This window comes from Artibeus jamaicensis, unplaced genomic scaffold (assembly GCF_021234435.1).
Source record: "Artibeus jamaicensis isolate MK-2021 breed Jamaican fruit bat unplaced genomic scaffold, CSHL_Jam_final contig_76, whole genome shotgun sequence".
NCBI classification, from domain to species: domain Eukaryota; kingdom Metazoa; phylum Chordata; class Mammalia; order Chiroptera; family Phyllostomidae; genus Artibeus; species Artibeus jamaicensis.
The window spans coordinates 20,286,898-20,304,499 of NW_026521954.1; the positions used below are offsets into that span (position 1 = coordinate 20,286,898).

A 17,602-nucleotide genomic window follows, 5' to 3' on the forward strand; every position below is an offset into this window, starting at 1 on the left:
GGAGAAAGGCCTTGGAGTAAATAATTAAATTCTGGCCCAGAGACTAAGCAGAAACACAGATGTGACTCTGCACCTGGAAGCTGACATGACTGACTATGCCAAACAGCACAGAACAAAGCCAGCTGTGCAGAGCTGGCCGCAGGCTGCAGTGTGCCCTTCTCCGTTGCTCTGCTTCTCCGTGAGCTCAGCTGGAGCCCTCTGTCCAAGCGGCACCCGCCAGCAGGGAGGCTGCTGTTTCCATTCCTCCCCAGGGACTTCAGTCCCACAGAGCACGGAACAGTGAGCGTTCATCAGCACCTTCGTGCATCAAGCAGAGTGCTGAGTGCCTCGCATGTAACAATTTCTAATCCTCACAGGCATGAGCTTTACCCCATTTTTCTAGATGAAGAAACTGGAGGCTGTGAGCAGTGATACAATTTGCTGAAGGCTCCTAAACAGGGGATGGGGAACTGGGGTCCAATCTCAGGTCACCCGACTTCACTGCCAGTCTCGTTTTTCTTTTCTGGTATTTATACACATTCATTTCTCAACTCACTCAAAACAGGAATGAGGCCACTGCACGTAACATCATGTAGAACTGTGAAGGCGAATTCTTCTCTCCCAAACGAAGTGTGAGAAGACTGCCATTACTGTACATTTTTGCTAATCTCTGTTTGTGCGTGTGATTATCTGCATGTTATTATTTTATCACTTTAAATTAATTTTCATGGAGATATAATTGAATATAACATTGTATTAGTTTAAGACCACAACACATTGGTCTGATGTATTCATAGATTATGATTCTCGCCATGACATTAGCTGACACTTCTATCATGTCAAATAATTATCATTTCCTTTGTGTGGCGACAATATTTAAGGTCTAGGCTTTTAGTACCTTTCAGGTTTATTATACAGTGTTGTTGACCATAATCACTCTGCTTGCATTAGATCTCCGGGGCTTATTTACCTACTAGTCACAAATCCGTACCATTAAATCATACCTCCCCCGCTCTCCCGCTTTCTGGCCTCTCACAGCTCCCATTCTACTCTCCGTTCTCAAGAATCTGGCTCTTTAGATTCCACATGTACGTGAAATCGTGTGGTGTTTATCTTTGTCTGATTTCACTCAGCCTGATGCCCCCTCTGTCCAACCATGTTATCACAAATGACAGCCCATCTTCCTCAGCATTCTACCAGCACACCTACCGGGCCAAGCTTGGGACCTGAGAGAGGCACCTCTCCAGGGGGTCCTCATGTGACACTCTCCCCCCGAAAATACTGCCTCCCTCCCCCAGACGGGGCTCCCCTCAAAGACTTCACATGGGAACATCGTAGGGCTGGGACATTAAATACACAAACATATTAGTTTAAAGCCAAGAACAAATCAAAATGAAAAGAAGAAAGAACATACCCTGAGCCTTCAGAACTTAATGCAGAAAGTAAAGCAGAAAAAAAGAAAAAGAAAGAAAAGAAATGGGAAAACAGCATGAAAAATCACCATCGATTCTACGTGTAATTTTCACGATGGAATCAAGCATTCGATGCCCGGACTCTGGGCCTGGACTAGGGAGAAGGTGTTGTGTGAATTTACGGGCATAGCCTCTCTTATGTACATGGATGGAGACAAAGTCAAAGTCAGGGGCTGCTGAAGACAGCACGGTGCTTTGTCTCCTTCCCGACTTGTTGGTGGAGAGGAAATACACGCCTAAGAAATAACCTTTTTAGGGGAGACCGAGAGATTCAGTCCCAGAAGGGGTCATGAGATTAACGGACTGCACAAGACCACCTGTGAGGAAAGTTATCCCCCACCTTTTCTGAATTGCGCCCCCCCCCCGGCAGTCAACAGAATTTGAAGATTTTTCTAAATGAGAGGAAAACAATCAAGCAGATATGGCCAATTTCCAACGTCTAGGTGAATAACCGTTTCTCCCCAGCTGCCCTTGAGCTTCACCAAACACAGCAGCTCTGCCCCCTCCCAGCTGTGGTTCTGGGACCAGGCCTCCCCCTCCACCCAGACCTTCGTGGGCCCCGTGGTTCTCAGCCACCGCGATGGGAGAGTAGGCGAAAGGCCAGCACTGGGAGATGAGGGAAGCGGGAGGAGCGAGTGCGGGAGGGAGAGGCTGTCGGACTCCGATGGCAACAGGAAAGGGCGAAGGCTGCCGGAGCGGAGTGGGCGCGGCAGGGGGCTGGCGAGGGACGGAGAGGGCCTCGGGCAGGGCAGCGTGTTCTCACCGAGTCCCCTCTCCTACTGCCCTCATCGGGCACGCATCGAGTTTCACCAGTTCCCCGCACTGTTCGTGGACCCAGCGCGCCCCAAACAGGGACAGACATCTTACAGTCACGCGAAGGTTTTACTGTGATGCAATGAAAATCATTTGTAGATGAAACAAAAGGTTTGTTTTTACCTGATATTGGGAACTTCTTCTTCGACGATCAAATCCGTAAGGAGAAAATGGCGTTTTGCAATTAGGAAGCGATTTAACACTGATTCTCTAACCTGGGGAAAGAAAGAAGTGTCAGGTAAAGTGTCCCTGTGTCGTGGTCTTCGGCGTTCATTCCCTAAACTTCTCCTCCACATCTTCACCCCGTGTCACGTCCGCCCAGCCCCCAGCGGCCACCTTCCCTTTTCCCCGCAGCACTGGCCACTTCCTACTGTCCATCACTGAGTTTTGCTCACTGGTGAGAGCACCTACGGTGGAGGGGTCTCAGTTCTGCTCATCGCTCCATTCTCAGGACCTGGGCAAGCTCCTGACCCGCAGGAGATAAGAGCTTGCTGAACAGATGAACGAATGAAAAATAGGGCCAGCCTCGAAGCACAGGGGGTGCAGAAGTGCTTCTTAAGTTCTTTCTCTATTCAGATTGGTTTATTTCCTAATTCTCCTTTAAATAGACAACCTCTTAAATGTCATAAATTGTTATTTTTTTAATATGTGTGACAGAGGGCAAATCAACTTTATGGGAAAAAGGTATCGTCGTCACTGTAGCATTTCTTATAAGTTAAATTTATTAAAGAATGGACGGAAGGGAGGGAGGGAAGGAGAGAGAGAGGACCAAAAGATGTTTCAACTTTCTAGTGAATAGGGCAGTTAGTATGTCACTCATAAAACTTCTATTCTATTACGAAGTATGATGCAGACATTCAAATATTGAGTACTTCGTCGCTACAGCCCACTTAAGAGAACCACTGACAGGAAGCTGAGATACATCCTAATGTTTTCACGTGTTCAAAAGACGAAGAGAACTGTTCATCCATTTCACGTCTCTAATTCTGAGAAAAGAAGCCTTCGGGGGTTAAGTGTCCCACAGCTATTTGAAAGAAGAGACCTCCCACCTACCACCCCAGGGGGCAGGCCATTTTCCCCCATCAGGGCTGTTAAAAATGATTTTTTTACCTGCTGGAGGTACTTGGCCACTACGGCCCGATGGCCATCTATGTGGTCCTTGGTCTCAATCACATTTCGGTCTCGTAACCGTTTCTCATAGTCCTAAAAATTAAAAAGGAATAATTTTATGATTTTAAAGTATTAGTACTCTCTTGTGCCCTTCTGGAGATTAGGGAATTTATCCCTTGGGTTTACGTTCATGAATTATGGCTCTTAATGTTTCTTCCACCTTCCTGTGAACGTTCGGTTCAGAACTGGTCTGGGACGCAGAATCCAGGATTCAGAGTCAGTTGGCGGATGCCTTATAGGTGGAAGAGAAACCTGGAACTACACTTTGCAACGTTCATGAGGGAAGAAACCGAGGCCACACAGGTAACAGTCGCTGTGGTTCAAGATGCCAAGCTCACCCGGCAACTTAGCTGAAGCCTCTGCTTAACTTTTGCCTTTTCCTATTTTAAGTAAAGCAATTACAAAATAGAACATGGCATCTTGGTGCAGCTGACTTGGTCACCAACTTGGAGGAAGGTCATGGGTGCTGTGGATTTGTCTGCGTAGGCCGCCACATTCTCCTCTCTTTTTCCATCAGTAAAATCCCCCATGGGCCCCAGGGAACTGCCGTCTTCTCTTTCAATCCTCTCCTGGTCACGCTGAATGCTCAGGGTGACTCAAGGTTTTTGAACTTGAGACAGAAGGACACAGCTTTGTGCCCTGGCCAGTAGCTCAGTTGGTTGCGGGTCATTCTGACACGCCAGGCTTGATTGTTTGATCCCCAGTCAGAACCCGCACAGGAAGCAACCAGTGAATGTATGACTAAGTGGAAAAACAAATGGATGTCCCTCTGCCCCATCTCTGTAAGATAAATTTAAAAAAAAAAATGGACACACCTCTCCCTTCTGGCTGAAACTACTGGATGTGAACTTGGATAATGGGGGGACCATGTGGCCAAGTAGAGAAATCTGTTCATAGTGGGGGGAAGTGAAGCAACCATAGCAAGGGAAGCCCAGACAGGGTGTGAAAGGTCCTGGGTACATTTGGGCCCTGCAGCCGGGCGTCACGGAGGCACAGATGGGCGCCTGACATTCACACGGCTTTAGCTATTTGATCCCATTTCGGGGTTTCATCATTCAGTGAACTCCCCTCGGTGCCTGCGTTAGTTCAGATCGAGAGTTTATAACAATCACAAGTCCAAACCATGCAGAGAAGCACCAAGCAACGGGAAACATTCTCCAAGAACGGCTTCTGCAGGAGAAGTCATACGGGTACTAATTTCTAATGGCTCCTCACTTACCTCATCAAATGCAGACTCACCTGTCTGGACCCGCTGGCCTGCCCCACCTACCCAGGCCTAGCCTCTGAAAGCCTTCAGAGGTCCTGCCCCCAACGGCCCTCAGATGGCTCCCGGCCCACCAGACTCTGCATCCTGCTGCCCTTGCCCAGGACACCAGCCTGTTCCTTGCTTCCTTTCTCCTGCTCCCACCCTGAGGCGGCTCAAATCCTACCCCTCAGTTTCCCATGGTGCTCACTACTGACCGTGTGCTTATTTTACTGGATTAAAATGGCGCTGAACTCTTGACTAAGGCAGGCTAATTTGCCATATTTAACACCTAAGATATTTCTCAACCCTACCATCCTAATTTTTCTTAGTTGATGTCTTTCACTGTATTGAGATAAGAGGTTTTTTAACACTGAATATAAGAAATATAGTGAAAAGGTTATGTAAAGTGCTGCAAAAGAGAAACTAGCATTGCTATTGAAAATATATCAACAAAATTTACATTAAAAAGCTGACCAAGTGGCACAGTGGTGTTTTACCACAGCCATTTCTTACCTGGAATACCTTTTCCATGATTTCTCGGTCATATGCTGGAATTTGCTTATAATTTCGGAATTCTGGCACCTCCTGGCTTCTAAGATGCAGAAGCCTGAATCGTTTGGATCTATTTAATTCCTCATCTGACACGAAGTTAAATTCCTGCTGCAGCTGTTCCAGTCGAAAGAAATCAGGGACATAGGACTCACCACTGGTAGCAACCTATAAAAAACGGAAAATACAAAACTCTAGACAATGGGCAGATTTTATCCAGAGAAAGCCAGCCCTGAGCTTTTGGGAATGGAGGCTTAACTGTTTTAGATTGAGAAACCCGAAATGTCCTGCATTTCATTTAAAGACAAAGTACATTAAAATGTAATAGTAACAAGGAAGATGTTAATATAGCCATTCAGTAACTATAAAAAGTATCACTTCTGATCTTGCCTATAAGTGGAACCTAATCAACAAAACAAACAGGCAAGCAAGCAAAACAGAACCAGAGACATTGAAATAAAGAACTGACAGTGACCACAGGGGAGGTGGGAGGGAGATAATGGGGGGAAGGAGGGAAAGGGGTCGTCAAGGACCATGTATCAAGGACCCATGGACAAAGCCAATTGGGGATGGGAGTGAGGGTGGGAGGTGGGGGTGGGTGGGGCAGGGGAAGGTGGTGATGGGAAAATGGAGACAACTGTGTTTGAACAACAATATAAAATGAGGTTCTCCCACACATGTGCCTTTTGAAATTCCTTTCTTGCAACACTGCAAGAACCCATTTCACTGGCAACAGCAGCACTGGGAGGGTGTCTCAGGGCTTAGACCCATGAGCGCCTACCTCGCTCACACAGCCAGGTAGGTGCCAAGCTGGCATTTAAACCGGCCAGTCACTCAGCACTCATGCTATTAAGCACTACGGCACAGAGTACAGGATGAAAGAAAATGTGTGCAAAGGGCTGAGCCATTGTCATTCCTGTCATCACACCAGGGCGAGAAAGAGTGTGTGCACATTCCCCTGCCGCACGTTACCGAGATCAGCTGCATCAGGGGGGCGTTGCTGGGATCATTTGGATCGAGCTTGGATTCTGCTGCCCACTTGGCCAACTTTTTCATGTCCGTCAGTCCCGAGGCGCCAATGGATGAGATGGCATCTGCTCTTTTCAAAGCACTGGAAAAAAAATTCATTCCAGGAGATGGAGGTGACCACAGAGCAGTTTGCGTCAGGATCACAAAATCCCAGAGACAACTCGTTCAATGAAGCCACTATTCTCCACAGCAGAACATCTGATAATGGACTTCAGCCAATTTTTTTACTTGAAGATTGCTATTCAATATGTTATAAGGACAGTGAATAAGTAAGAATGGTGGCAGAAAATATTTGCAAACCACACACCTGATAAGGAGTTAATATCCAAAATATATAAGCAACTTACATAACTTAATAGCAAAAAAAGAAAAGAAAAACCAAATAAGTAAAAAATGGACAAAGGAACTTAGTAGACATTTTTGAAAGAAGATATTCACACGGCTGACAGGTACATGAAAAAATGCACAACAGAACTCATTATCGGAGAAATGCAAATCAAAACTACAAAGAGATATCACCTCACACCTGTTAGGATGCTTATTACTGAAAAGAGAACAGATGATGAGTTTTGGGAATGTAAACTGGTGCAGCCGCTGGAGGAAACAGTGTGGAGGATCTTCAAGAAACGACAAGGAGAATTTCCGTGTGATCCAGCAATCCCACTTCCGGGCACGTACATGCAGGAAACAGAACTGCTATCCCAAAGAGGCGTCTGCACCGCCATTGGCACTGCAGTGTTATTTACAATGGCCAAAGTTTGGAAACAATCTAAGTGTCCATCGGTAGATGAATGGATAAAGAAAGTGTGGTGTATACACACAAAGGAACACTATTCAGCCACAGAAATGAAGTCCTGCCATTTGTGACGGCACGGATGAAACTTGAGGGCATTATGCTAAGTGAAATAAGTCAGGCAGGCAGAGAAAGATAAATACTGTGGAATATTTAAACCCCCCACAAATGTATAGAAACAGAGAACAAAATGGTGGTTGTGCCAGACACAGGGGGTGGAGTAAAGGGGATCAAAAATGACAAATTTCCAGTTGTAAGTAAGTCCCGGGGATTGATCAGTGACAGTGACTACAGTTAACAATGCCGTATTGAATATTTGCAAGTTGCTCAGACAATGGGCAGTCTCATCTACGGGTTCTCATCACAAGGAAAAAGGTTTGTAACTGTGGGTGGTGGTGGCTGTTAACTAGAGTTAATGTGGTGATCATTTGACAGTGTGTACATATGTCAGATCACGATGTTATACACCTTAAGGTCACACAATGTCATATGTCAATTACATCTCAATAAAACGAAGAGAGTAAAAGAAGGGGAAGGACTGGAGATGTGATTGTTCCCACAACTGTCCAGAGCATTCAAGTGACCCCGAGTCCCGGGACCCAGGCCCGAGTCACAGTGAAAAGAAGCCTTGGAACCTGGTGCAGGGTACCCCGAGGGCTCACATTCAGGCAACTGGGGAACCCCTTGTAACTGAGGCAAAACCAAAAAAAAGTGAGAGGGACAAAAATAAACACAAAACTAGCACAAGCACCGACTCTGGGCACGCCGAGTTCTGGGGACGCGGGGTTGTCAGCACAGTTGAGCGGTGGCATTATTGACAGTGCTGCATTCCCTGTTAGCCCTGCTGACTTGGAGCTTTAAGCCCCAAGAATTTCCCTGGAGTGAACTCAGCGCAATGCATGCCAAGTGCTCATGCTGGAGGCAGGAGCAAGCCTCCACTGACGTGGCGGCCAGTCTCGTCCCTGGTTTTTATCATGTGAACACAGGTTGGTATCGGGATGGAGGGAGCCTACGAGGGGAAAAACCAAGCCTGTTCTACTTTTCTGCATGTTGCAAATGACAGTCTGTACCTGGGAAAGTGGCTTCTCAAAGATCAGAATATGCCCTTTTATTTTATAGATGAGGCAGTGGAGGCCTAGGATGGTAAAATGATGCATTTGAAACAAATCTATTGAAGGATGAGAGACAAGACTCAAACCCAGGACACATGGCTCCGACCATCCAGGCTGCTTGGACAGGCATTGCCCACAGGAGTGGGGGCCTGCGTAGGGGTCTCTGTCTTCTGTTGTGAGTAGAAAGCTAAGACTCCAGCAATCACAGAAGGGGACTGGGCATAGGGGGATGGTTTCACAGAACCAGAAGTTTCGACACTACTCATCAGCAGCAATGGACCTTTACAGCGATATGCTGCTTACTGCCCCATCTGTAAACAGGAAAAGGACTTCTCAGAATTTTTGTCAAGATTAAATAAGAGAAAGCACTTCTCACTGTTTCTGCCCCTGTAAATACTGAATACTTGACAGGCCATTAATATCTTAATTTTTACCTTAAGAACAAACCTCCCCCCCCAAAAAAAACAATGCACAGGGCAGTGGAAGGGATGCATGCGATTTGTAAGCCGTTTCCCAGCCAGCAGGTGTTATTAACGCTGGGGACAACGTTGCTCATCAGTTGCTTCCAGCCACGCATTACCTCCTAAATCCAATGTTCTGCTGTGACAGTGGAGGGACTAAAGGTATCCCATTTTCTCCAACGGCCCATGCCACGCTGTTGGACACTTTCCCCGAGGTCATCAGAATCAGCTGGTTACTGCCGTCGGCTTCAAACGAGACAGGCACACCTTGGGAAAGAGCACGTCAAACAGGGCGTTGCTTAGAAAGAGGGAGCGAGCCCCTGGCAGAGTAGACAGCACACAGGGGGACATGTGCATGGGGGTGGGCGGGGCGGGGAGCACATCATTCAGCAGCACTGAGTTCTGCGGGCGATGACACTCAGAACCGCTGGTTGGCTCTGCTCTGACAACACCGTGGCCGTCAGGGTGGATGACGTGCCTGCAGTGGGACCATCCGCGTGCGTGCTGTGGCTTTGACACTTTACAGCTGTGTGACCACAAAGGCCTCAGCCTCAGTTTCTTAGTGTATACAATAAGGATGATACCAGCATCTCCTGTGAAGGAGGAGACTGTTGTGGACACCTTTGGGCACTCACTCAGCAGGCGCTTCTGTGCTCCTGCGTCGGGCCGGGCGCTACTCCAGGCACTGACGAGGGCAGTCAAGAAGCCCAACTGGTAAGAAGCCCTGATATCACGGAGTTTATGTTTCAGTAGGAAATATGGGCAGTAAATAGCATTAGTAAGTTAAATGCAATCCGTGGTATGTTACAGAGTGGTAGGTGTAAAAGAGAAACATAAATTAGGGAAAGTATACAGAAAATGTGTTTTGGGGTGTGGGAAGGGGTTGAACTTTCAGAGGGAGTGGCCAGCGGAGAATCCAGAGATGGACTTAATTTTTTTTTTTGAAGATTTTCTTTATGTCTTAGAGAGAGGAGAATGGAGGGACAAACAGAGGGAGAGAAAGAAACATGGACAGGTTCCCTCTCGCATGCATCCCTACTTCTCGCGTCCCTACCAGGACTGAACCTGCAGCCCAGTCATGTGCCCTGACCGGATACTGAACTGGTGACCCTTAGCTTTGTGGGACAATGCCCAGCCCACGGAGCCACGCCAGTGAGGGCAGGACTTTTAAATGAAGGCCTGAAGAAAGTGAGCAAGTGAGACGGTGACATCTTGGGAAAGAGCAGTGCTTCATGGAAGGAGCCGTGGAAGGGCCCTGAGGTGGATGTTCCCGCAGGGAAGAACAGTGGGATGAGCGAGGCCCTGCTGGCCGGGCACGTAGTGCCCAGCAGACAGAGACCACTCAGGAAGTGTTTGCTGTGGGTGGGCTGTGAGGCAGCAGTAAAGCCTCAGTGATTTGGCCCCCACGGAATGAAAATGCGTGATAAAAACTCTTTGGGCAGCACGTTTGATTTACTAGAGGAAGAAAAGGTTTTCAAGCACTACATATAGCAACTCCACATTCTGCATTTCCAGTTGACGTTATTAACACAAATCTATACTGCTATCACACTGTGAGAGCATCTTTGTGTTCTTCAAAGATTTTTCCTACTCATCCCATCTTGATCTTCAAAATAACCCGATAGGGCTCTAAAGGAGGTGGTACTAGATCTATTTTATGAATGAGGAAGATGGTAGTCAGAGAGGTTACACGACTACCAGGGGCACACAGCTCGTCAGTATCAGAGCTGGGACGAAGGCCCAGGTCCTCTGACTTTTAGACTAGTGATTGAATTTGGGCCTGGAAGGATCCTTGCAGATCCCCAGGTATGACCTCACCACAAAAGATCTCCAGACCCACGAGGAGACAAGCCACCATGTGAACAAAGGTGACAGAATCGGACCAATCAATGAGCAGGTAGGTATTAGAATGTTCACATACAGAATATTTCAAAAATCTTTAATAGGTTTTAAAAATAGAGTAATGAATGAATAAAAAAATGACCGAGTCTTAGAAAAGGACAAAAAATTATCAGAGCTGACCAGACTGATCGGAAAAGAACTAAACAGAATATCTAGAGGTGAATATAACACAATAATTGAAATGAGAGACACAGGGATGAGTGGCATTGCTTAGGCTGAGCCAAAGAGTGAATTCATGACTCGGGAGAGAGATGCAGAGAAATCTCACAGAGTGCAGCAGCAGCGGAATAAAAAGATACCAAGTACGAGACACAGAGTGGGAAGAGTGAGATGATCCATCACTCACCTGACCAGAATTGTGGACGAAGATAAGAGGGAATATTAATTAACGCTCTCCCTGTTACAATTATTCAAGTTATTTCAAACTTTTCAGCTTTAAAATAATACCATGCACTTTTATGCACAAAACTTTGTCCTCATTTCAGATTATTTTCTGAGGAAAGATTCTTTAGAAGTAGAATTAAGGTATCGAAGGCATCCTAGCTGTCCTTAATTCACGCTGCCAAACTACTTTATACTTGCAAAATTATATGACTTTACTGGCCATCAGTAGTGTATACAAATTAACTTTGCAAAATTATGGTTTCTATTTGAATTTCTGACAGCGATTTTAGAATTATCTGGTTGACTAAGAAGTGAAAAAAAAAAGACATGGTCCAATCTGACAGTGACACTGAGAGCCATCGAGGATAATTGGGAGCCCATACGTACCACTTCCGACCCCCTCGTGGTCCAGGGTCACGTGCTGGTTACTGCTAAACTCCACTTCTTCGGTGGGAGCCCTCCCACTGACCACGGTACTTTCAGGAATAGGCAGGAACACTTCTGCGAGCAAGGTGGTCCCGCTGTGTCCAACTGTCTCATAGACCTGAAGTTGAGGAAGGGAAGCAGTCACATAAAAAAGGCAATAGAGCGCCTAGTGAAAGGGAAGATACTCGCAAACGTTAGAGCCTATAAGGGGTTGAAATCCAAAACGTGTACGAAACTCATGCAACTGAACACCATAGAAACAAACAACCCACTTAAAAAATGGGCAGAGGGCCTGGACTGACATTCCCAGGTCCTCTGGTCAGTCCCCCACTGTAGTCTAGTGGCCATGACAGGACCACATCGAACATCCAGTTCATCTTCCTGTTTCCCGCTGTGCTTTGCACGGTGCGCTTGTTCAACAGAAAACACGTTTTGGGCTGGATGTACAAAGTGCGGGTGGTTGCGGCCGGGTGAGGCAGATGAGAGGACAGGTGTCTCTGCCACTTTGTGGCTGTGTGACCTCAGCAAGTCACTTAAGTTCTCCGCATTGCAGTATACCAGGGACAATACCACAGCTACAGGGACTCTGTAAAGATTCAGTGAGTTCCTATACAAAAAGCGGTGCCTGGCATATCGTAATCATCCAGCAACTGTTATCTTACACCTGATGTTATTAAACACCAACACCACTCAATGCACAGTGATGCCCACGCTTGTTTTCCAGGACTTTCCCTCAGTAATCAGTCCTCCGAGGGCAGAGCTTTGTCAAATTTTGGACTTTGCTCTTCTTCGCCATTATATCCAGTCGCCAGGGTGAAAGGAGCCTGAAATTCCAACAGCACAGGGATGGAATTTTTCTCTGCCATTAACTTGCTTCCCGTTAAGTTACTCTGTATCTCAGCAGCTCAATTTTCCTGTCTTTAAAATTGGGAGAATAAAGGTACTCGTGGTTTTCAGCAGGATAACGCGAGACAGCACATGTAAAGAACGTGGTTCTGAAGTAGACATTTGGGAAATGTTATTTCCTAAAGATTTCCCCTGTTTTCACAGCACCTGTCCACTCCAAGCCCTCACTTCTCCCGTTTAGATGACGGCACCTGTCTCCGCCTTGCCCCGGACGATCTGTTTCCCGACAGCAGCCACAGCCCCACGCCTGCTCTTGACCACCTGCGTCCTCTGCTCTGCACACTCTGGGGCTCCTGATGTCTAATCCCCTTGGCCCTGAGGGACAGCTCTCCACAGTCTGACTCATCCAATTAAGTGCACAGACAAGGTGTATGTGGGAAAAAGTATGTGTCCTGCCTTTATGTCCACAAAGGACCGATAGGAACAGGGCTGCTCCGAACAGGGCTGATTTTCTTGTTCCAACACTGCAGTTCCACCCTCCAGCCAGAGAAATCGGGGAAGGCCCTGGGTAGGGAAACTCAAGGAAGAGCCAACTTGGTTAAAAAGAAACTTTCCCTGCCTGAACCCACATGCCAGGAAAACGAAGGTTCAGCGGGACTGATTCATCCGGAAGAACAATTATTTAAGAACTGGGAAAGCACGCAGCCGTGTTACGCAGTGTGGGGGAGGCGGGGAGGTGAACCTGGGATGGCGGCGTCATAGACGTGAGCGATAAACGAAGAAATGGAGGTAATCATCACGAGCTCCTGTTTCTAAATCAAATTTCTTTTCTGTGAAAGGCTTAGCATTTATCTGGGAAAGACCTCAATGCCGAGATTTCAAGGCCTCTCTGGAAGGTCCTGTCCAAATTCCCTGCTCCCCAAAGTCTAATCTCACCTTCTCCTTGGGGCCAACTTTTGACTCTCCTGCTTGTCACTCTCTTAAGTCAAACTGTCACTGAGTTCTGTCACGTCCTCCTTTCCAGGCTCCAGTGTTGCTCTAGTCAATCCCTTCCTCCCATCTGCACTGCCAGGCCGGGTCCAGCCCTTCACTCCTGGCTTTTCGTGCTGGACCGATCTTTGTTTGAAGGACTGCTCTGGCGTCGTTGTCTTCGGCCTGGCCAGGATGCACTGAGCCTCGTGGTTTCAAACACACAAGAAACCACACATCGCAGTCCGCACTGTCCCTTCCAGGGTCCTACACTCTCGCACACAGCTGAGTGTTATGTTTTTGTAGTTCTCCCTGTCTTACCCTCTCACTGGGTTTAAAGGCGTCAGAGAGAGGGCTTTGTGGCCCCCTTTTCTATACACGGCTTCTAGTTTTCCCCGACACACCTGGCGCAGTGTTGGTCACTCAGTTGGCTCGAAGCAAGAAAGAGCAAACATTCATGCCTGTTGACTTGCCAGTTGATGCGTTATAGTTTTGAGAATCTCAGAACTTTTTCTGAAATAATTAGGCTCTAAAGTTAGGAATTTGATAATATTGGCATAAACAGCTGCATTTAAGGTGATTTTTCTTACCCTCTTAAAGTTGCCAATAATTCTGGAACCTTCCCTAATTAAAAACTTGCAATTACATGTAAAATTTTCAAATGGCATAGTACTATTCCTAGAGAGTTGGACTTTGACATCCCCTAAATTAATTTCACCTGTAACTGTGATGCAGTCATGAGAAATTATGCCAGGCACCGTCCTGCCATGGGAGCTGATCGGTTTCTACATCTTCGTAGAAAGCTTAAGAACTTAACCAAGACTCCTTTCATTTGTAAGTTTTAAAAGAAGTTTATATAATTCAGCTCTTCAGGTAGGGCTAAGCTAGTTGTCTCCAGATATATTTTTGGTATTACAAAATAAAATTTTACTTGTTTATTTTAAAAATTCACTTTGTAATATTTTAATGAATTACTCTTTCACACTACTTTAATAAACTATTTTCACTGTAATGTCCACCAATTAATATTCAAAACAGTACACAGGACATAGTCTAGGAGGCTTCTCTTATACTTTAAAATACCACATGCCATAAAATATTGGTGAATTAGTGGAAGGTGGAGGAGGCCGCTCCTTCCAGAAAACTCAGAACCGCCCAGGACACTGCCCAGGTGGTCCGGTCCACACGGGCCCGCTGGGCAGGTACCTGCCGGCAGGGGCGCCTTCCCTCCTGCCTTTCGTCCTCTGTCCAGTGGGACTTCTCCTTCTTTCTCGCTCTTATCTGCGGCTCTCTCTCACCTCACGCTAGCTGTCTATCTGCTCTTCTCAAGTTAATCTTGCTCTTCTCACATCAGCTCTGCCTCTGCAGGGAGCAACGGGAGGACACGTTAAGGACGGATCTCAAATCCGAGAGCAAACTCTGAATGACAGATCTTTGCTCGGCTGTGGATGAAGAGTGGGAGAGACTCATACAGGGGCCCCCTCTTTAGTAAAGGCAGGTGACAGCAAAGTGTCACCTGGAGGTTGTGTTTGTTTGCTTTCTCCATCAAGTGTTATTACTCAGGCAGATAATTTTCCACGCGCAGTACCAGTCTTACTTGACACTGAAGGTTAAGTGCCTGTATTCAGGGCCAGGGCAGGAGGGTCCACGTGGAAGAATGAAGGGGAGGGGCTTCAGAGCCAGCAGAATACAACCGTCCCTCCAGGGCTTTGGGAACAGAGAGGTTCCAGGGCCCCCCACCATTCAGACACTGTCCCCAGCTCCTCACTGCAGGGAATCCCTGGCCAAGAAGGGGCGCTCTTAATCAGGGCTTAATGGTACAGAGAACACCAGCTTTCTCTCATGTCAACCTATCCGAAACAGGGTCATGCCTTTTGACCCATGGTGTGTCATAGTTACAGTGACTCAAATAATGCTGATCTTCCAGGGAGTGGCGATGAGGTCAAAGCTAGTCAGTAGGACCCGGACCCCTCAGACATGGCTTTGCTAGGAGGACGGAGGAGGGGGAGCCCCGCTGGACCTGAGAGCTTAGGGCGGGGCATCGGCACTGTGTCTGCCCCCCCTCATCTGCCCGAGGCAGCCCAGCACCTTCCTGGTGCAGAATCAGGTGGCTCTTCACCCTCACCTTCAGGTGCAGTCACCCCATTTCACACTCTGCCTCCATGCAGCGTGGCAACCGGGGGGAACAAGTAGAAATGTATAAAGATTTTCTCACAAACGATATTTGGGAAGGTAGTTTCGGTTCTCAGGAAAAGTCAGTTTCATGAAATGCCCAAATTCAATCCCCTCTCTGATACCATCCTTTACTTTAACAAAATGTTCTTCCTTTTTCCTCTTATGCATATTGGTAAGTTTAGCAGCAAATGAAGTCCTATACTTCAGGTTCCAGAATACACAGACATTTTCTTAAAAATCAGATGGGTTTTTAAGATTATATGAGTGACTGGACTGAGCCCAGTTCTAAAATTTCAAAGAAAAGATTTTTCAATGTACAGATATCAGTGTGGTTACCTGTACAACCAAGGCATCTGGCTTGAGTCTTGATGCTCGGAGCTCTATAAACAAGGATTTCCACCCTACCCCTCACCAGCCCCAGGCCATGAATGCCAAGCATGGGACAAACTCTCCCCAGTCTCCGAGACAGTCCTAATGTACGGTGATTGACACTGGTGCCCAGCACCGACTCTGTGGCACCCCTCTGCATCCTGAGCATGTCTAATATGCTTCCTTCCCACTGTTGAAAAGACTCCCTAGCTTAGTTGTCTTAAACTTCTACGGGTTCTAGAAGGTTTTTAACTATCAAGGAGTCTAGGCAGGGGTTGGTATTCAAAATGCTGAACAACACCCATGGCCAAGAGCTAACCAATCAGAAGAAATTTCAGCCACACATAGGAACAGTATCCTGGAGGCATTAGCCTTATTCAGACAAGATTTGAACTGGTCCATTGTGGGAAGGTCCGTGGGTCTTAAAAGGAAGGTCTGTGTGGCCAGGATGGCATCTGGGGGGATAAGGTCAGGAGCTATCTACCATTTGGTATAGAAATATTTAAATATTTTAATAAGTATACGGCTGCAATTGTACCTCCAGACTTAATGTTAATTGCAGTCGACGGGTCATGCCTGCCAGGACTGTGGTGTTGAGAAGGATTCTGAAGTTATACCCAGGACACGATGGAGTAGTCATTTCTGGCAAGGGTGCTGGGTGGGAATGAGAAATTTCTGCATTAGTGGCAAATAAAGATGAGTGATCCCATGTGGATGGCGGATGGCAAACAAAGGCACACGTGTTGCATACATGCAACCCTAGTAACAGCCCTGTTAGCATCATGAGAAAGAATTCTGACAGTGCTGGGAGAGAGGATTCACCGGGAAAGCCTGAAACACGGCTGTGGGTCGAACAGTGCCCGCTGAAAATGGTTCTCCGCCTGGAACCTCAGAATGTGGCCTCGTCTGGCAATAGCGTTATTGCAGATGGGATTAGTTAAGGATCAACATGAATTCCCATTAGAATAAGGCACCCATGAAGTCCAACAAAAGCATCTCCGCAAGACACAGAAAGAACACACAGAGGTACAGAGAAGGTCATGTGAAAACTAGAGCTATTTCATCATAAGCCAAGGAACTCCCAGAGCCACCAGAAGCTGGAGGAGGCAGGAAGGGTTCTGCTGGAGAGCTTCCAGAGGAAGCCTGGCCTGGCTGGCACCTGGCTTTCAGAGAGCAGGGTGTGCGGGACTGTGCGAGTAAATATTGGTTGTTTTAAGCCACCAAATTGGTGGCCCTGGGAAACTAAAACAGAAATAAATATATTGCTAATGGTGCGATTTAAGCTAGTAGGGAGATTTAGTATTTGAGGGGAATCCTAACACCTGTAACTCCCTCCTACCCCCCCTTAGGCACCTCTGGTGGTAGCATAATGGATTTCTCTGGTACATTATGCTGGGGTCCTGGTACAGGGTGAGGCTGATGTCCTCCCTGATGAATGGGCCGAGATCCTCCCTGCTCCACCTCCCTCAGCCCCCACTCTTCTCTAGGCACACCTTTGAGCACTGCTGTGGTCACTCAGTCACCATTGTGAGGAGGCGAATATTGGGAGCAGACCTCCTTCTACCAAGACCTTATGACCAGACATGTCCGGAGTAGGCTGACCTTCTGTCGCCCTTGAGAATCTATCAGGATGCCAGCCTAGCCCACGGGAGATTTCAAACCACCTCGCACCAGCGATGGCCCAAATATTCTTGGGACGGCGACTATAATTAAATCGTGTACCTGCAGTGTCAGACTCTCCGGCCAGTTGACTATTTGCAAATTGAAAATCTGTCCGAAGTGAACTCGGAAGTCTGCCCCGAGTGGCCGAACTTCGGTCCTGGACACCTCCTTGTCATTGAAGAGCACCTTTAAGTACACCGAGCGCCTCTTGACGTCTTCCCTTCGTAAGACCTCCACCCTGCAGA

At 47.2% G+C, this 17,602-nt stretch overlaps 1 protein-coding gene and 1 long non-coding RNA gene across 5 annotated transcripts in view; one reads left to right on the plus strand and one right to left on the minus strand.

Annotated features, from left to right (window-relative positions):
- The window catches only part of CC2D2A (coiled-coil and C2 domain containing 2A), an 87,872-nt gene that overhangs the window by 26,730 nt on the left and 43,540 nt on the right, over positions 1-17,602 (minus strand). For all 4 annotated transcript variants that reach the window (XM_053672259.1, XM_053672260.1, XM_053672261.1 and 1 more), the window contains 7 exons: positions 17,418-17,595; positions 11,298-11,454; positions 8,744-8,891; positions 6,202-6,340; positions 5,194-5,397; positions 3,375-3,467; positions 2,388-2,479 (listed from right to left, as the gene is read on the minus strand). In XM_053672259.1, coding sequence (XP_053528234.1) covers positions 2,388-2,479; positions 3,375-3,467; positions 5,194-5,397; positions 6,202-6,340; positions 8,744-8,891; positions 11,298-11,454; positions 17,418-17,595 — 1,011 coding nt within the window. The remainder of the gene's footprint in view (positions 1-2,387; positions 2,480-3,374; positions 3,468-5,193; positions 5,398-6,201; positions 6,341-8,743; positions 8,892-11,297; positions 11,455-17,417; positions 17,596-17,602) is intronic.
- LOC128628437 (uncharacterized) overlaps positions 1-17,602 on the plus strand; it is a 48,232-nt gene that overhangs the window by 10,444 nt on the left and 20,186 nt on the right. The gene's annotated exons all lie outside the window — the stretch shown is intronic.